Source organism: Haliotis asinina, chromosome 9, assembly GCF_037392515.1.
Source record: "Haliotis asinina isolate JCU_RB_2024 chromosome 9, JCU_Hal_asi_v2, whole genome shotgun sequence".
Taxonomy (NCBI): Eukaryota; Metazoa; Mollusca; class Gastropoda; order Lepetellida; family Haliotidae; genus Haliotis; species Haliotis asinina.
The window spans coordinates 29,914,895-29,936,739 of record NC_090288.1 but is presented as its reverse complement, the minus strand read 5'-3'; the positions used below and the strand labels follow the sequence as shown (position 1 = coordinate 29,936,739).

The window sequence follows — 21,845 nt, the reverse complement described above, 5'->3', positions numbered from 1 at the left end:
CGCCCCGCTGTTCATCATACCAACTTGTAAATGCCACTCAAAGATGTTGTCAAAGATGATAGCTCATCTGTTAATAAGGACCACACAACTGTTTCGAGTGATGTTAATTATTAACAACAACAACACAGCATATATTTACCCTATCCTGACCATGTTTAGAGAGCAAGCAGAAACTGTTTCCATCATAGAGCTGGGGAGTGTTACTTGGACAAATAAAAGCGTTTACTCATTGCCACGGAAATGTGGTCATGAGTACCAACGTTTAAACAAATAACTTTTGTAGTCACGTGACAAGCCCCACCACAACAAAACAACAACAACAACAATTGCTTAAGTAATAATTCATAGATATCATATGTAAAGCGTGTTTTATAATGATTAATAATTAATAAACTGACTTAATGGTGTTAGTATTTCAATCATTTAATTTAAGTAAATTGGACATAACTTAGTGATAAAGAAAACATGTATAGTCTATTTGTGGCTACTATTTACTATACCAACAGTCATTTGGGCAATCCAAACATACAAAACCACAAGAAAACAATAGATTATGGCTTCAGACACCCATGTATGTGTGCAATCGTCTACACGCTTCCAAGCAACCGGTAGCTTCGGTAAGTGTAACGAAAGCACGACAGACGAATAAGGTTTATTCTGTATCTGTTAACTCGTGATGATCTGGTTTCGAATTGGTCTTCAATAACCCATGCATGTTATAAGAGGTGATCAGGCTCGCTGTCTTGATTGACAAATATTGATCATCGTAAGACCAGTTGAGTAAAACGATGCTCTTGCTGTTTATCACTGGGTTGATTGTCCGGTCCAGACTCGATCATTGTAATGTTGCTGTTTATCACTGGGTTGATTGTCCGGTCCAGACTCGATCATTGTAATGTTGCTGTTTATCACTTGGTTGATTGTCCGGTCCAGACTCGATCATTGTAATGTTGCTGTTTATCACTGGGTTGATTGTCCGGTCCAGACTCGATCATTGTAATGTTGCTGTTTATCACTGGGTTGATTGTCCGGTCCAGACACGATCATTGTAATGTTGCTGTTTATCACTGGGTTGATTGTCCGGTCCAGACTCGATCATTGGCAGACTGTAATGTTGCTGTTTGTTAACCTAAACTCACACACTCATTCAGTCACTCACTATTTAATATAGTATATCACCCAGTCTCCCACAGCATTGCCTTCCTTGAGCAAACTCACCAACACTTTGGAATCTTCTAAAATATGAAGTAGTGATTTTTTCAATTTCTTTATAATTGTGTTACCCCCAAATGTTGGTAATATACTTTTATGAAAAGGTATCTTGGCTGTTGAACATAAAGCATGCCTAATTACTGTATATATCTAAATCTATACTGAGGGCAAAGCTTTCTGGTCCTAAACAACAAACGTTTTGAAGAACACTGAGTCAAGTTCAATGCTTGTACGCGCCAGGGTATCCTTGACATGTTTGATGGATAACAAGTCGGTTAGAACTGGGCACACTTGCACAAAGCGATCTTAATGCTAAAATGATTGTAACTCCCATTCTCCAACACAGGCTTAAGATTGTCATAGTACTAAGATCACTTTGTGCAAGTGGCCCCTTGTCTCCAGCTAGAGGTGCTCGGGTGGTTAGGATCATGTCATCGTATCTCAACAAGATCCTGGTGTTTATCACAAGACTGTGTGTCCAGATTCGATTGCTTACATACTGGCATATTGGTATGTGCGATAAGCAGTCATGTGCTTTAATGCATTAGAAATTACTGCCTGATGTGTGCGAGACCACAGCCTTGAAACATGACATTGAGGTTGAAACATGTGTAAGTAGTCGTTGAAATATAATGTGTAAGAAGTACTGACAGAGACTTTTCGAGGGAGATCGGTAAGATTGGTGTTGGGCGAGCGGCGAAAACAGATTCCTATGAAAGTGGTTCTAATGGATGGAAGTGTCTGAGAACTGGAGTGATGTGTTAGTGAAATGGATGGCTGATTACTGTGAACTGCAGATTGGCGACGCCACTGTGGAGCGTGAGTGGAGAAGGAGAACGTGCCTGGAGACGTATATGTGTTGTTTGACTCTAACATTTCTCTCATTGAGAGAGAGCCGCAGCTCTGGATAGAAGCTACAGATCACTCTATTTGTTCCATATCGAAACAAGAAAATGCAATAAAAGGGAAACTTTTGCTGCGGTCATTGATTTGAGAAGGCACATGATTGCATTAATATAGGTGTGCTATGGAAGAAAGTGATAAATATTGGTGTATATGTTAAAATATTTTAGCTCTTCAACCTTTGTGTGCGAATGTAAACTGTAGTGTTCGTATTAATGGTATTTTACCATATGGTTTGATGTAAATTGGGGCCTGAAGCAAGGTTGTTTACTTTCCCCAATTCTGTTTAACTGTTTCATTAATGATCTACTTAATAAACTTGGAGAAGCTGGGATTGGTATTCATGTCATGGTCAAAGTGATTGCTGCGTTAGCGTAAGCTGGTGATATATATCTACTTACAGATTTCACAGATGATCTGCACAGTTTATTGGATGTTTTAAAGGTCTGGTGTGTAGATAATGGCATTACTAAAAATAATGAAAAATCTAAATTTGTACATATTAGGAACGTAAGTGTTAAAAGAACGTGTGTTGTTTTTAATGTTTAATGTAGTTTTACTCTAGCTTTGGTCATGTGTGAGAAAAAAAAGCAGAGAAAAAAGACAAACACCAAACAAAACCCCAAACAAGACAACCTCCCCCCCACCACCAAAAAGACAAAGACCAAAACCAAACCAAAACAAAAAAAACCCAAACAACAAAAACAACAACAACCCACCCACCCCCCTAAAAAAACCCCCAAAAACACCAAAACAACAAACAAAACAAAACAAAACAAACAAATATAAAAAAGAAAGAAAAACAACAACAACAACAGCCAAAAAACAAAAACAAAAACAGTTGGAACTGGTCCTATCTCTTCTCTATGTCTCTCATCAACTTTCTGCCATGGTCTGTAGTGCTTGTCACGAAGAAAGCTTGCATAGCGATGGTAGAAGGCTGTGCCATTTAAATGTGTTGAAACTTTTAAAAGTTAAACGTTGGTCCTCAGTAACGGGATCGGGTGGTCAGGTTCGCTGACTTGGTTGACAGATGTCGTCGGTTCCCAGTTGCGTAGATCGATGCTCGTGTTGTTGATCACTGGATTGTCTAATCCTGACTTGATCAATTACAGACAGCCGCCATATATGTTGCTGAGTGCGGCGTAAAACTAAACTCACTCACTTTGTTGTTGTTGTTTCTGGCATTTGAATTGATTGTACAAGCGTAAAACAATTGAAGCGCTCGTATAATATTAACTTAGCGCTGACAACACTAGATGAGGATCTGTACCTTCTATGGACAATATATGCTGCAAATCTAACGGGGAGTGGATTAAATCAGACTCGTTTTGAATTCTTGAGTCAGGACGTCGTTCAAGATCCGATACAACCCATCAACACTAAATTAAAGGTTACTGCAATTTTGGATTTGCTGACTGACAGAACAATCGTCTGGTCTACGAAGAGGCCAAACCACAGAAACAGCTGTTTTAGTTGTTCGTGGCGTCATGCATGGATAGGCGGTGGGGTAGCCTAGTGATTAAAGCGTTCGCTCGCCATACTGAAAACCCGGGTTCGATTCCCCACATGGGCACAATGTGTGAAGCCTAATTCTGGTGTCCCCTGCCGTGGTAGTGCTGGATATTGGGAAACGCGTCGTAAAATTAGACTCAGTCAGTCATGTGTATGACCCTCTCGATCTACCCTGGGTGCTTTCGATACAAATCATCACAAAAGGGCGGTCGGATCGATTGGAGCTGAAACAACGAAAAACGAGGACTCACTTAAGGTGGATCCGGTCCTATTTCTCCAACAGATTCCAAAGCATCTTAATCGATGATTTTACATTAGACTAAATCTCACTAGTGTCCCTTAAAGTTATGCACATGGCTTGGATTATTTTACTCTTTTCACTGAAAGACCAGACGTCATCTGTTGCTCATGATTCACAGCCAGTGAAACATATTTGATTCAGTTCCTTCACCAGCGCCACATGTAGGTGCACCAATAGCAGATTGCTGTAACGACATCAGAACATAACGACATGACAATATTATGTTGTATAGTCACAACGTTTGACAACTTCACCCCCATCTTGGTACATGAACTATGTGATTCCGTTCACATCGAGGTGGAACTCTCGTGGGGAGTGGTTGTAATCGTACAAGCACAAGAGCGAGGCGAAATGCATTCCATCCACCTTATAAGAAATCTTCTTACTCCACCCTCTTGGGAGTTGCGTGATCTATTGTTAAACGCCTGCGCTTCTGTTTGTTTTCATAATTCTAAAAAAAATCAAGAAGACAATCAGGTGTAGTCCCTTTACAAAAGTTTCTTGACGGGGGAGCGATCGATGATGTAACTGCACATTTAGGTCATGCTCATAAATAGTTCACGGGGGATATGACGCGTATCTGAATGTTGGGGAAGTAAGATTAGTGAGTGAGTGAGTGAGTTTTGTTTTACACCGCACTCAGCAATATTCCAACCATATGGCGGTGGTCTGTAAATAATCGAGTTTCGACCAGACAATCCAGTGATCAACAACATGAGCATCGATCTGCGCAATTGGGAAACGATGACAAGCATGGGTTGCTGAAGATCAGTTCTGACCCATGTGCGCCAAAAAGTTGATCAGAGAGAGTTTACGACAATGCTAGTACTTGCATAAAGAAACAGTCATGATGAGTTTTTTCGTTTAATCACCAGATGGAAGAAAAAGAAGAAGAAGACGTTTATTTCAGTAATTGAGGTGACATGGTCAAGAATACAAACATTTAAAACAATATTTTACGGATGGACAGATAATCAATGTCATTAGGACATTTCATACATGCAAGCTACGCTTAGGAAATATTGCTATAGAATTCAATAGGTGTATATTCATTGCTGACGAAAGTCGTTTACATTTTACTCTTCATGGAAAAGTATGGTAATAACTAGGTATATACAATGTTCTATGTAGAATGGAAGGGATACACTGATAAACAATGAAAGACACCTTGTATAACATTAAAATCACATTTGTGATATGTGAGTACATTGTTATATATCATCATTATAACGTTCTTGTTGAACATTAAACGTATGGCTTCAACGGGGAAATTTATGTAAAATACCCATTGGGTCTTTGTTATGACAGAGCTCCAGTGTGTCTCTTTTAAGTTCCAGAGCGGACGTGATTGCTCCATAGTCTTTTAGAAAAGACGATGATGTTATCCTAGAATACAAATTTTGAATTTAATTATCTTGACTACTTTGTAAAAGTACACGTTCCTGTGTAATCCATATATTAACACGGGAAAATTGGACAAAGATTTACCAATATTTGATAACGGTATGTGTTATTGAAAACTGGAAATTTACAGACCAACTGACCACGTTCCTCAATGTTAAACCTGTCAAGGGTCACGGTGATAACGATCATCGGACTTAATCCGTGACTGGAATCTCCAAAGCTAACAGAGCCAAGGTGCAATGTATGTATCTGTCTCTGTGACTGTTTGCAGTTCACGCTGGTCAAATCACGTGCGTGCCACGTATACCCTTGTGGCATACTCACGAATGGGTATCGATGCCTTGGTCCATCTATATGGCATAATGTGAAGTTCACAATAACAACATTATCGTGAGTTTTATCTGAAACACGATTGTCAATGATAGCTGGAATAGGTATATAATACGGATGACAGTCACAAATCAGGGGTGGCTGTCTTGTATATTCTATCTATTGCATTACGTTGTGAATATTTGATGTTTGTAACTGCGTACAACGTAGACTGTGTAAACGCCCCCTGACTTCATGTTTAGAGCTTTGAAAAATGACACGCCGTGTATACTTCTGAATGTGTGTCGTGATTAATGTAGTATGTATAACGAATCCACGTATGATGTTTACATTCTTTGAAAGCTGATTGATCATTACGATCATAAATGTCCCCATACTATTTTCGAATCATATGTAACCAAGGATTATGTGATTGTGGCGTAATAAACCCCTTGTTTATTCACTCAGGTTCTCGTGTTGTGTGTGGGTTGGTATAGTTACACCTCCTAGATGCCAAGCGAGTTAATTCCCCAAACTCGCGATTTAACACAAACATAAGTAAATCCTGTTCGGGAAAAAAGGTAGACGCTCGTGCAGCAACACTTCAAAAACACTACCAGGGAGGTTGATCATCGTCCACATGTATTATTCGACACCAATATTTATACATGTGCTGTAATATTTAAACATATATTTGAGTTCTACTAATTTCCCCAAGTACAGCATTGGACGAAACGCTTGTATTAACACATAGAAAATGTTTGGAAAACAAGTAGAGGATTTTCTCAACTTGAGCACAATATGATCAAATATTGCTGAAGCAACTTTCAAAGACATACTTGGAAAATCTTTAAGCATTTAATAATACGCAAAAAGGCTTTTTTGTCTTGAAGACTTAATGTTTCACATGTCTTCGACTATCAATTTAGAGAAATATAACAATACCGAGACATTTATAGTGTGATGCAACATTCATTTGGTTACTATTATAGAACATGGCTACAATGACAAAGTTCCTTTCTTCTCTTCCCTTGCGTTATATTCGAATGTAATGAAACAGTGACAAACCAGCAATACTCAATCACTCAACTTAAAGGGACGCTGTATTTCTCCCCGCGGACTCGAGTATCCATCGTATAGCACCACGGTATTGTGTACCCCTGCAGTCTACAGTAGTTGCTGTCGTTAACTAGGGCGGGGTCCCCGACTGACATTTCTCGAGGGTAAAAAGCCCTATTATTTCTATTGTTCTTCATAGTGTTGATATAAATATATAACTAAACGTGGCGCGAAACCAGACTCACTCACTCATTCACTCACTCACTCACTCAACATAAAGGGACGCTACACTCCTCCCAACGAACGTTGGGGTCCGTGGTATAACACCACGGTATTGCGTGCCCCGGCATTCTACAGTAGTTGCTCTCGTTAACTAGTGCAGGGTCCCAGGCTGACATTCCTCTAGGATAAAAATTCTTGTTGTGGGGGGTGTCCGTGTCCCACCTCTGACATGTGCGGCCAGTGTTGGTAATGTTCAGGGTTCCGAGATATAGCGTCGAATGCGTGTAGCATAACTCTTCTAAGAAAAAGAAAGAGAACCACTACATAAGTCCATAAGAAATAGTAACCTCCTCATAATTACCTTATTATCAGCATGCGAGTCGAACCCGTGTAGCATAACTCCCCTAAAGAAAACATTAGAGCAGGTTCTGATCATACAAAAAAACACAAAAGGCATTTTCTATCCAAAATAGAAAAATGCATTATCTGAGGGCTAAATAACGATGAGTGCGAAATGAGAGTTTCGAATTCATGAACTCAATACAATACAACATATCGTCCGAAATATTTTATTTTCCGGTTACATTTGTTTACGTCCAAATAACCGAAGCACGCTTTTTGAGAAACTTTATATTGCTTACGATACATTATATCACAAAACATCATATATGTGAGCGAGGACATCTCATGCTAGTGATGGCATTTTGTGTACGTGATGAAAGTGATCATGTTAGTGATCGCATGTTGTGTAGGTGATGAATGCTGACATGTTGGTGATGGCATGTTGTGTAGGTGACGAATGCTGACATGTTGGTGATGGCATGTTGTGTACGTGATGAATGCTGACATGTTGGTGATGGCATGTTGTGTAGGTGATGAATGCTGACATGTTGGTGATGGCATGTTGTGTACGTGATGAATGCTGACATGTTGGTGATGGCATGTTATAACCTGATGAATGTGGTCATATTAGTGATGGCATGTTCTATTCGTGATGAATATGGTATGTTAGTGATGGTACGTTATATACATGGTGGTATGGATGATAATATTAGTTTAAAGACTTTAGTTAACACCAGTGAACGATTTACCTTGTTGGCATTCATAGCCACCATCCTTTTCTGCGCATGTGTGGTTCACACCACATGGTTTGGACCCACAAGTACCCACAAGTCGCTGAAAAGATCACAGTTGCGTTCGTTAATCCGGAGTTCGGAACGCTGGTTGAAATATAATTAGAACTTAAACTTCCCTAGAGATAACATTCTCAAAGGTACCGTATCCCAAAGAGAACAGTGAGTGTGTAAATATGAAAGGTCTCTGAAGATGTACATCCTTATGATGTTGTGAGATACGGATCTGTGCCATACTGGTGACATGTGGATCTGTACCATACTGGTGAAATGTGGACTTGTACCATAGTGGTGAAGTATGCATCAGGACCATACCGGTGACACGTGGATCTGTACCATGCTGGTGATATGTGGATCCGTACCATAGTGGTGTCATATAGATCTGTGCCATACCGGTGACATGGGGATCTGTACCACACTGGTGACATGGTAATCTGTACCATACTGGTGACTTGTCGATCTGTACCATACTGGTGACACGTGGATCTGTCTCATACAGATCTGTTCCCACTTGCGCAGGTCGATGCTCATTCTGTTGATCACTGGATTGTCTGGTACACACTCGATTATTTAAAGAACGCCGCCGTGAAGCTGTATTGGTGCCTAAAACTAAACATACTCACCCATTCACTGAGTTATAATTCGTCTGACAAGTAGAAGTACAGCTCTCCATCAATACCACTAGGAGACTGTGGCTGCTGGTATGAGAGAGCGTCATCACATGAGACATCCCGTCCCCACAGGCAACAACGTCCGCAAGGAGGTCATGGAGTAGGTTTGAATGGCAGAATCAAAGTCGCTATCATCAACACGTTACCGACAGCTGTTGCGTATGGAGACTCGTGACGAGGCATATTACCAGGAAGTGACTCGTGCAGCAGAAACATTTGGTGGTGGCAATCAAGGTCCATTTGCAGGACAACGTCAGCATGGATACAAAGGAGCACTGATATGTACTCCGCACCAAGATCAAGCTGGAGATATTTTTGTTGATAATCCGAAGGAAGTGGAGCAAGCACTCCATGAGGATCCAAATGCTGAAAACTGGAGGCTTGATTGCGAGTAGGAAAAGACTGGCAAATGGTATCCGTGTGAATGGTGCCTACACCAAGAACTGAAGAGGGTGCCATTACTGGCACATACCATCACAACAATCATTATCTGAAGGCTGGTTGACCATCAGATTGGTGGGGTAGTCATGGTGACCATACTTTCCGGCATGGCTAATATTCATATTGTTTTCTTGCGTGCATTCTTCACAGATTGCATGTAAAGTCTTAACAAATATCAATTTCAGTTTTTGCGTTCGTTTTAACCAAAGTAACATAATACAGTTGCCATTATATTTCTCGGAATTTTGTTTTCAAAATAGCATATAGTTTTGTTAGGTTCTATTCGTATATACAAGCGGGTCGTGCTCAGTTAATGCTCAAATGTGTCACTCTTTATCGATCCATAGCTCATGTTACTTACCGATGGAAAATATGACGCATTTGCATGGTTCCAGGCAGGCGCTTCCACCATTCCAGGAGAAGACGTTGTCGCGTCGTCGTAGTTGAGTTCGCACTGTCCCGCCTTGTAGTTGAAGCTGACGCAGCGCGACTGCTGCAAACATGACTTGACACAGTCCTGTAGGGTAGAGGTCTGAAGCACGAGATAGACTGACCCCACGAGTCTGCTACCAGTCAGGATCCCGGGGGTGTTAACCTGTCGACTACACGATCCCGTGACTTGTCCACTCTCTATGATCAGGTCCAAGAACAGTATTGTTGTCAACAGGGTTTTCATAGTGATGATTTGTAGATAAATGTCCATCATAGAATTGTATGATTCACGTGTCTTGAAATATGTCTTGGAAAGAAAAGAGGCCACTTCCTTCGGTCTTAAATAGCAGACATCACTTCAGATCTGAAACGGCCTTACCCAGTTAAACAGCGCCCGTTCTTATTTGAGAGCTGACGTAACACAGCTTCCTCAATGCATTTTCTGTTTACGGTCCACAAACTTGCGTTTTTCACAATTCGCCTGTGTTGCTAAAATAATTAGTTTGATGAAATAAAGATACATGCAGCTTCAAACATTTGGGATCAATGACTTTTACATGGATGGAACAGTAACGTAAAGTCTATCCCTTGCCAATGCTCTTTGATCGTCGTCTTCTTAGAACAACGCTGTGCAATGCGTAACCACATCTGACATATGTCAGTGTGCAATTGCTTTGGAAGACAGAGCAATACAAAGACAGTGCGCGCGATCACCACCATTGTGCCATGATCTTGAGATGACAAAACACTTAATTGATTTCTGACTTCCAGTCGTTTCCTTCGTATCCTGGCACGAACAACAGAAGCTGTACTTGCCATGACTACAAGTAACCTCCTCTGTCAAGATTCGGATTAGAATTGGGCTTCAGTATCCCATGCTTTTCGTAAGAGGCGTCTAATGGGACATGCCATCGGTTGCGTAGATTGATGCTCATGCTGTTGATCACTGATTTTCTGGTCCATACGCGGTTACTTACAGACCAAGGCCATACAGGCGGACTATTGCGGCGACACACAAATGCAAAAAATAACAAACTGTTACACCCTGCCTCTCGCGATGTGATCATTGTAATTGTAATAAACCAGAAAACCTAAAGAACACCTTGTCTTTGAAGATTTGAAGTGCGGCTAGTCAGGATGGGCATTTAATGCTTTAAAGCTTTTATAGAGCTAACAGACGTGTGATATTAATTTACTGAAATTGAATAACGAACTTGAAATCTAATTTGATAATGCGATTTGGAAATGTAGAATGGTTTGGAAATGTAGAAATGTGTATGCCATAACGGAACAGTAGCTGACAACGTCACACTTACCAGTGATCACCATCTTGCTTATTTGTTTTAGGAAGACAACAGACTGGCTTCACTGTTTTGACTTTCACCATATGATCAGGTATTTTCAAGAGGTGAAGGAGTAGCCTCGTGGATAAAGAGTTCGCTCGTCATTTTCAAGACCCGGGTGCGATTCCCCACATAGGTATAACGTGTGAAGCGCATTCCTGGTGTGACATTGTTGATCACAAGATTGTATGGTGCAGTCTCGATTATTTACAGACTGCTGTAAACCACTGCAGCGTAAAACTAAACTCACTAACTCACTGACAATGATTTTACTAACCCGAATAATGGAATACAAACTTAGTAGATAAAGTTCCCCAGATGGGTGCTGAGTACTATATGTCTGCTGTCTCACATAACTGCCCCTATTGTTGCTGTAAGCGGCGTTATCAAATTTCACTAACTTACTCATATAATTGCTGGGGCTTTCTGTCATTGAAATCGTTTCTTACATCGATATAATGTATTTGCATGAAATTCACAAATGAAGGCATGAAACTTGCCGAACTCTGTTTGAAAAGGAGAAAACTACACGAATTAAAATTTTCTATACCTTGTGTTAATATGGTGACGTCACATTCATTATAAATGAGGTCCTTGTAGTTGAAAAATCCAAAATTTCTCCCAAACTTGAAACACGTTTAGTCTCTCAGTCGCTGTCTGTCATGATTCCAAACACAAAACGCACATGTTCTTCGAATCCTGTAGTTACAACAGATCTCACTTTATAATCTGGAATGGTGCTCAAGATTTTGTAATAAAATTTTTGTTATTAATTCAGTAATAATTACTATTGGGTCACAACGTTTAGTGTTTTGAATATTAATTATGATGGGTCACATTTCGTTTTAATAGCTGGTCAACACTTTTAGCATTCTGGTTTTCCGGAATTTGTCTGCTCCTAGTTTTCTATGTGTCTTCTTCCGGGAGACTTATTCGAGGGCATTCTACAGTGTTGACGATGTTCGTTTGTGCCCGAACTTTCGGGAAATGACTTAATATATAAATATATATAAAGGCTGGTTGCCGTGTTGAGAGGGACACTCACACTCATTCATATTTCCTGGATTTACCGCCAACGCTTGAAATCCCTTCAACGCCTAAATCTACATTATCTGCTGTCGCACCGATCGCTGTGTTGACATTCTGCCATAGTTGATTCTCTCTCACACCAAGACTTTGGTGAGTTTGCCATATTGTATTTTGTGACCCATTGACTTAGATTCTGCCTCTCTTGAATTGTATTTGTAATCAGCATTGTTATATTGACTTGTGACTTTGTATACCTTGCTCTCGTTGCATGATAATAATGTCTGAATATTTTAAACTCGTCTTTGTTCTGTTTTGCTGGTTCACAGGGGATTTGTTACATTGTTGTCACGGTAAATTATTAACCGTAACACGTGTAACATCAGTTCTGAACGGGTTGCATACCTGTGTCACGCGTATGTTACAGGCACTCTCGTTCCGTGTAAGGAGAATCAAATTCTAGGCAGTAGTGAACATGTCATTTTCTTGGGAACCAATTACTTTAACAGTCGTTATTAATCGAGCTACGGCCGAAAGGACCCTGGTCGTGGTTGGTCTATCTAAGGGGCTACAGCTAAGGAGGAGGATACAAATGAATATTGTATTGAGTTGAACTTTTCACAGGTTTATGCGTTGGTTTAGGGTGAATAATGCAAACATGTGCATGTTGTCTTTGAGGAATCATCCATGTATAACAAGAGATGCTTTCGGCGAATGTTCCACACGTTTATGCGTGTTTTATGTATATATTTTCCAGATATTTGCATATTGTAATTTCTCCGAGGGGTGATAGAGGATCTTCCATCAATAGTTAAATCAATTATTCAACCCTTGCGCTTATGTTCTAATTCGTTTCGCACAAACGAACATAAATTATTTACCAAGTACAACATACTCGTAATACAGGGTGCGTCTACGGCGCCTTGATGTAAACGAACGGGCATGTTGATGTAAAACCAACTTTACTTCCAACATATGCCACACAAAAACATTCGAATTCCCAAATTCACAGACACTAGGTGTAACGAATTGATATTGTCTTTCATGCAACCGAGGCGACTCAGCTTGTCGTAAGAGGCGACTAAAGGGATCGGGTGGTCAGGCTGGCTGACTTGGTTGACGCATGTCATCGGTTCCCAATTGCGCAGATCGATGCTCATGTTGTTGATCACTGGATTGTCTGGTCCAGACTCGATTATTTACAGACCGCCGCCATATAGCTGTAATATTGCTGAGTGCGGCGTAAAACTAAACTCACTCATGCAACCGTCTCTAGCTGTCTCCGAAGCCCAACGGACGTGTCTTTTAAATAGTCTATCTGGTACACCGACGTTATCCGCAGCACTGGCTCCCCCTGAGCGAAAACTGTGCAGTCCGATTTTGGAAGTATCTTCACAATAACTCAGCTGTCTAAATATGTAATCTTCGGAAGACTATATCTACAATATCTGCTGCCTCAAGGTACCTCTTTAACACAGTAACTGGACATGTCGGAGGACAAGTAACAGAGATCGAAACAGTTCTACCGTCTGAGAAAAAATGCTTATACAAGCCTTTTTCAAAGGTAATATCATTTCTTTTGATATTCACTACTTCGGAAAATCTGAAAAATCCTGCATATGAGAGCAAAGACATTGATAAGAACCTTAAATCTAGCAAAGTAGCATTGCTTACGCCAAAGCTATTTGCCAACTTTAACGACATATCAGGTGTGATTGGATCTTTCTTAACCACAGGTTTGACACAGGTTCTCATTGCTGATTCTTTAAAGGTCACGTGCAACGTAAAACACAACTTCGCAGATTCTGGTACCTTTCGGTATGCAATTAGCGAAACAAATCATACAAAATGCCAATTCAACCTATAAAGTTGAAACAAAACGCGATGAAAAAAAGCCCGCGAAATCGGAGTTCAAACGTTTCACTAAATTTACCCCAGCGCTGGGGGAAAACTGGTTTCAACAGCTGTGCTGCGCTGCGTCCATAACGCATGTGCAGGGAATAGGTTCGTGGAGCTTGAAACAGTATGCATGCCCAGCGTCTTAGGTCGTGAGCAGCAGTCTAAGCTTGGTTGTGTACACAAACAAGTAAATAATCTACTCGTTACGTAAAAAAACTTGTTGATTGTGGTAAGCAGTCTGTCACAGAGAAAGCTTAGTGTCTTGTTTATTCACACCTATATGTCTGTCTGCCTGTCTACTAAGGACAACATGCAATACGCAGCTTCAATCATTGACCACGTTCAATTTGAACATAACACCTATCAGACTATACGACATAAAGAAAATAAGTTGATTTGTGACTCGTGCACCCGAGTCCCTTGTCTGCGACATTATGTAATTAGACATGTTTTTATGTCTGATGGTTGCAAACAAACTACATTCATTTTTGTTTCGGAGGGGGGTTCGTTTCGGGGGAAGTAAGCCAAAGTACAAAATGTTGCACTTTTGAATCGCGATTTTACGCTTATAATTTTGTTTATTTGTTTTTTTTAAAGCAGCAATGTATATTGTATGTCATAACGACATAAACGATTCCATCTATACCTTCTAACTCAGTAGGTGAACTACAAAGTAAATTCCTGGAAGCCAGGGTTTTCGATGAACTCTTAACGTTAGTTTTCTCTAAGACTGTCACTCCCTATACTTCATTCGTCCTGTTGGGAAACTTCCCTCCCTCCAGTTCTGCTGCAGCAGGACACGTGGCTCAGATTCTGAGTCAGTGTATTCAGTATTTAGGGCCTTGAGGCCTATAGAACAAATACAGATGCATTGTCTGCTCACGTGGTACGGTTTGCATTTCTTGCATTAAAACATGTCTTAAATACAATGCGGTCGATTTAATAACATCAATATTTCTAGAATTCATAAGATTGGACAATGTATGTTCATCTGTAACAGGTAGTGAGATAAATGGCAGATATCTTAAATCGGAGTACATTGTACACACAAACTTTATATGAAACTCATTTTCATTTTCAAATTACATTTTTTACAAATGCATACACTTAGGTCAAACAAATCCCTTTTGGATTTACGTACATGATTAACTCCAAGATCATGGAAACCTATTCTTAGTTTACAAAAGGCCCTCAACAAACCTTAATCTTGCAAATCCATGATATAAAATTCAGTCTCTAACAGTTTTATGGGAAGAATAACGTTCTAAAAAAATGGAGCTGTTAATTGACATCAACCATTCTTGTAGAAAAAATCTTCAATGCGTTGCTTAAATATATACATATGGAAATTAATTAAGCAACACCAAATTCAAAGACACATAAAAACTTAACAAAGTTTAACGAAGTAATTTTGATGATTGATTATTCAATTTTGATGTATTGACATACAGCATGAGCTTTTCATGGGTTGATATGACGCGCGTGAAGCTTGCACAGCGCACGTGCATTGCTTTAACCTCAACTTTCGAAAAATGCACTTTTTCCCTGGGGTGTTTACAAGCGCAGGTTGTCGATTGCATTCGGTTTTTCATTCATTTCAATGTCATGGCACGTAGGAAATTATCAGAGGCCACTCGTTGGCAAATAATCGGCATGAGGAATGCTGGTATGTCTCTAAGACAAATCGGGACTCAAATCGGACGACATCATTCCATAATTTCAAAACTTTTGAAAAAATACCGGGCCACTAATGAAGTTAAAGACCTGCCTAGACCAGGAAGACCCAGGAAGACCACAGTCCGGGAGGACAGAGCTTTACTGAGACTTGTACGGCGCAGGTCCTTCGACTCGAGCTCTCGGTTGAGACAGGAGTGGCTTCCAGGGAGACCCATCTCGAACAGGACTGTTCGGAATCGTCTGAAAGCTGCAGGATACCGGGCAAGGAGGCCAATCAAGCGACCCAGACTGTCTCCAGCCCATAAGGCAGCCCGACTGGCCTGGTGTAATGACCGTTTGCACTGGAACATTGCCTCTTGGAGGAAGGTCCATTTCTCAGATGAGAGCCGGTTCTTGCTGCACATGGTGGACGGTCGTACTCGGGTCTGGAGGCAGAGGAACACAGCAATGGCTCCACGGAACATCCAGGAGACTGTGGCCTTTGGGGGAGGTTCCGTTATGGTATGGGGGTGCATTTCCATGAACTGCAAGTTGGATATCATTACCATCCGTGGCAACCTTAACGGTGTTCGTTACCAACAGGAGGTTCTTGACAGGGCTGTGGTACCTCATTTTGAGAACCATCCTCTGGCAACGAGACCCATATTTATGGACGACAATGCTAGACCTCACAGGGCGCATGCTGTAAATGATTTTTTGCGGCAAAATGCAATTGACAGAATTCCATGGCCTGCCATGAGCCCTGACCTCAACCCCATTGAACATTTGTGGGACTTTATTGGCCGTCGTGTGAGGCAGAGAGACCCACCAGTCCATAATCTCAACGAATTGACGGCTGCCCTGCATGAGGAGTGGAACAGGATCCCCCAGAATCAGATCCGGAGACTCATCCAAGGAATGAGGAGGCGTCTGGAATCGGTGGTGCGTGCGCAGGGAGGACACACTAGATATTGATGAAAGTCGGTGTGCAGACTCTCAGATGACTGTTCTTTCTTTCCATGTGACATTTGTGTTAATACACCTGACAACAACGTCTGTGGATGAATAGTAAATTGTGTCCATTTTTTCATGAATTTAAGACAGTTTTAAGAATTTGGATTTCGTTGCAATAAAGCAAAGTCTTGATACTTTTTCCCTTTAAGTTGTTTGTCAGAGATCGTCTGTTGAATAAAAAAGTGTCAAACTATATCAACCCGGCATATTTTGATTGTCAGAACACTTCAAAGTTGCTCCAATAGAAAAAATTGGGGTGTTGCTTGATTAATTTCCAGGTGTATACATAGAAAAGTCCTACGCTATCCACACATAAAGGAAACCAGTTGCAAAAAGTAAAAGGCTAACTTCTGATGTCCAATTTAGCTTACCATTTTCAACTTGCATATTTAAGAAAAGATAGCCTTGCCTTGGGTATCTAAACGATTCCATTTTCAATAATTTAAGCCAAAATTTTATTACTCTTATTCTACTTAATACAGATGTATTACAACGAAAGGTTTCATCCAAACTAGCCTTAATGGAAGCAAATTTTTCCAGAATTAGGAAATGTTTAAGAAATGAAGCCTGTACCGTTTCTAAACGGTGAAAATATTTTGTTCCCCAAACTTCAGACCCATAGAAAAGGATAGGTAAAATTTTACAATCAAATATGGTAGCAGTTTTGAAAGAAATGAAGGGATTATTTTGTAAAAAGCTGGTAAACAGATTGTGTACCTTAGATGCTTGAGCCGCCAAACGATTACAGGCTGTTGACCAGTTCAGCCTGGAAGAGAATATCAACCTCAAATATTTATAACATGAAACACATTTAAGCTTTGTATCACCATAATACCAAACTTCATCTTGTTTTTAGTACACCTCCATTTCTAAATACAATAATATTAGTTTTCTCAATATCAACACTCAAACCGTAGGTTGTACAAAATTGATTTAATACATTATGTTGCAGCTGTAAACTACAGAATAGGAAAACATGTTTACATCATCAGCAAATAATAACATCGAAATATCACAAATTTCCTGTGATACAAGATTTACAAGTTCATTTATAAAAAAGACGAAAAAAATTGGGCTTAAAATACAGCTTTGGCGCATGCCAGAACTAGTAGAAAATATATCAGTTCTGTAACAATTTCCAACTTTCACACAAGATTTTACACATGAATACATACTATGAAGAAGATTATATAATTTACCATGGCAACCAGACTTACGTAATAAATATGAAAGATTGGTTCTGTCCACAGAATCAAACACCTTTTTGAAGTCAATAAAGGCACAAAAGAATCGTCCTTTGGGCTTTGATAAATACTTACAACATAAAGTGTGGAAGGTAAATATGTCAGTCCGTTTGATTCCATTTGAGACCGATGAATTGCTCACTAACTAAAATCTAATAATTGCAACAAAACCAAATTTTCAGGTACTGCAATCAAGAATGTCTGGTTTGCAGAGCAAATCACATGTGTCAATTTCACACGTGCACCTTGCTCACCTGGCTGTTCTACCAGTAAGAGCCCCCCCTCGTACAAAATAGCGAAAGTTGACAAGAAAATGATGATCGTTTCTTACACAACTCTTTTATTCGGGTGTCCCAGATTATGAGACACATCATCAGAGTTGGTCTGTCGATTTCATGTGGCTGTGCAAAATTTGATTTTGTTGCAATTATTAGATTTTGTGTTAGTGAGCAATTCACCGGTCTCAAATGGAATCAAACGGATTTGTAATAGCGTACCCGGGTCTGAAATCAGCTTGTGCTTCTATGAGAATATCATTCAATTCTTTCCATGCTCGCAGGCGCTTCTGCAGTATTGATGTAAATATTTTTCCTGACACATTCAGAAGAGATATACCCCTGTAGGACACGTGGCTCGCCAATGCCGACCTCCCCGCAGAGAAACATGACCTGGAGGCTGGGTAAGGGCGCCCGGAGTGCTGACGAAAAGGCTGATTGGGAGGCTGAGCACCTCTGGCTCGAGGCCTTCCAAATTCACGTCGGTGACGCTTGCGAAGTGCCTTGGTCTCTGTCCTTTCAAACCGTCTCTCCACCTCTGAATTAGAAGCAATATTATCCCCTTTTAACTCTGATATCAATCCCCATCACGACAGAACGGTCTGCTAACCTGATAAACGTATTCCTCTTCTTAATCGAACATTGGATTCTCTCTATAAACTCCAGACATTCGGAAAAATCCCTCCTGTTTCAATGTCGTTTGACCGGATCTAGTCTATCAAAAATGTCAGTGTTGAACTTAAATTGAATTTCGTTCCCTTTGTATTTGATGCTGGGTGTATCAAATTTCCTCACCTTTTTGAAAACACTGAGTGATCTTTCCTCGGACTCATCAACGATGTCTCTCTCCAATGTCCTCGGCTTGTCCATATAGTCTTTAAACAGGCGAAAGGACTCAAAAGGTTCTGAACAGGACTGTCTCGACTCCTGAGAGACGTCCGAAGTAGTAGAATCTTGTTGATCCATGAGGGACAATAGGACAGAAACCAAGACAAAGCTACTCGCCTCATCAACGCGTAGACCTCGAGTGACGAGACAATTTCTTCATCCCACCTTGTAACCCATCACGTGGCAGAACAAGCACAACTTCTCGTGCAACGCCTGCATCCACGGTGGTCGGCTTTGACTACCGTATAAACCCTAGATAAATTTATTTACCGGTAGAACGGCAAACAGGCAACAGATTTTGATTCCAAAGAGCAAACAGCAAACGCTGATCTGGCAATGATTTGGAATTGTAAGACATAAGTGTACTTGCAAAATAAAGATTAATCCTAGGAAGTGTTGAGCGAAATCTGAATGACTTTGCTCAATCGTTGATGACAAACACCGTCCACACCCATTGTCAGCTATAAATGTTCAACGTTATAGTAATGACTACCTATTTCAAAGCTAGTTTGTGCATATATTGAAATAGTGAAAGACAGAATATTTGTTTCGTGAAGGAAATTCAATGTTATGTGCAAACAATACCAACAAACAACACGTCGCCAATAAACAATGAGGATATTTATAGATCACGAAAACAAAACAGCTGACCGTGCATAATGCACCAACCTTTCATCGTGCCCTGCTGGAGAACACTGAAATGCAGTTCCAATGATTAGACCACAAAACACTCGTTCTACTGGTCATCTTTCAACCACATCAGAAAATAAAGCTGGTATTTGTTGGTCCTCAGCATTCAAACGGCATACTTATTGTAAGAGGCGACTGACGGGACCGGGTCGTCAGGCTCGCTGACTTGGTTGACAAATGTAATGGTAAACCAATTGCGTAGATTAACGTTCATGCAGTTGACCACTGGATTGTCTGGATTCAGACTCGAATATTTAGAGACCGCCGATATAAACTATTGATGAGTGCGGCGTTAAAACCTCCCAATCCCTTTAGTTGCCTCTTACAACAACCATGGGTTGGCTGCTGAAGGCCAGTTCTAACATCCGGACAAAACAAGACAATAAATAATCAGTACACTGAAACATAGGTTTGGGTTTGAAACAAGAATTGAGTGAGTGAGTTTAGTTTTACGCCGCATTCAGCAATATTCCAGCTATATGGCGGCGGTCTGTAAATAATCGAGTCGGGACCAGACAATCCAGTGACCAACAACATGAGCATCGATCTGCACAATTGGGAACCGATGACATGTGTCAACCAAGTCAGCGAGCCTGACCAGACGATCCCGTTAGTCGTCTCTTACGGCAAGCATGGGTTGTTGAAACTAGAAATCACGACACAGCAATACTGTGACAGCCATTATAATATATGATCTGATGTGTACCAAATGTTAGGTCACTAACACATGACAGGTATGTGACATTTTCGAAGATATTTATATGCATCTCCAGTGGCGCTTCGTTCTTGAAACCGTAACGACTGGCGACTTTAGGAGGGGTACGAGGTTTTCAGACAGGTAGATTGTTCCCGAGAACTTCGCTTGCAGACATATATTTGGAACAAATCTTTCTTTTTGCAAGAACTATTGAGATATTTTTGCGCAGATTCTCGCACAGCTTTCTGGGTGATGTATTTGATGGTTGAATAAATTATACTGTATTCTACATGCATATCAAGGCCAGATGGTTCAAATACAAGGCATCAGCTCATGAATTAGACTAGCTCCGGTCTCTGAAATGAAAATATTTCACAGAGGAAATTCTGCTTAAAAAATGATAAAATATATTGAAGAGGAGCCTTGAGATGTTCTTCATTTTCCTGAAACTGTGGAAATCCAGACTCACCACATATTCTAGACTTGCATGGGCTTTGTTGAAAATACTACTCATCAATATGAATTTGAAACCTCATCACTTTAAATCCCCACCCCTACGTCTCTTTGCACTATCATCAATCTAATAAAAACAATGAATGATTATGCATTTATACAGCGCCTAAAATTGTAATGCCGGAAATGCTTGAAAAATGCTTCTTGGCTCTCAATACCAATATGATGAATTTGACACAAGATAAAAGCACATATATGATACATGTACAAGCCTGCCTAGTTGGGTATTAACAGTCAGCTGCAAAACAAGGCTACGATGCTTAGTTTGATCAGGGAATGATGCATGGTGATTACTCTCAAGCCATATTAGGTCGAGGATGTATGAATCATGTTTTGAATCTAAAAATATCAACCATTATTAAATTATTGCACAAAAAACATTTTCCAAGCATTTCTGGCATTACTTTATTGCTCTGTGGACGCTGTAATCAGATCTAATTACTACTACCCCGGATAACTCAAGCTGCTTCTCAGGCTTTAGAAGATTATAGTCACGTGACTATATCCAACCGGGTACCCATTTTCCGCTGGGTGAACAAAGGCGATTTTGAACAAACTCACTTGTCTAAGGTGAGGCCACATGTACATGTGCTTTGTTGTGGACCAGGACCGTAGTCCTGGAAACTCTTGGCAGTCAAGCTACCAAACACGGTCACTCATCCCAGGACTCTCCGAGCTGACTAACTTCGTGCTCTATGCATAGGACCACACACCGCTAATCTGTTACTGGATACACAAATATGGCGTCATGTCATATCCATTAGGTGAAAATATTGCATAAAAATTAAGAATGTGTCACCCGATTAAATGTCTTATCGGTGCATCTGCTCGGGTCCTTTCACCAAAACCTCTGGTTTGATCGCTCTCTTGGCTGCAAAGTGCGACGCATATTTCTGGAGGGTTGTTTTTTATAATGTTGATATGCAACTAAACGTGGCGCGAAACCAGACTCGCTTACTCACTCACTCACTCACTCACTCACTCACTCACTCACTCAC

The 21,845-nt window shown here is 40.5% G+C and overlaps 1 protein-coding gene across 1 annotated transcript; it reads right to left on the bottom strand.

Moving 5' to 3' along the window:
• Positions 1 to 6,972: 6,972 nt before the first annotated feature.
• LOC137296942 (plasminogen-like) lies at positions 6,973 to 9,846 on the bottom strand. Its single transcript, XM_067828856.1, has 3 exons — positions 9,532 to 9,846; positions 8,017 to 8,101; positions 6,973 to 7,223 (listed from the first exon to the last, which is right to left on the bottom strand). Exons 1-3 carry the CDS (start codon positions 9,844 to 9,846, stop codon positions 6,973 to 6,975), a joined length of 651 nt encoding a protein of 216 aa, XP_067684957.1.
• Between the last annotated feature and the right edge of the window lie 11,999 nt (positions 9,847 to 21,845).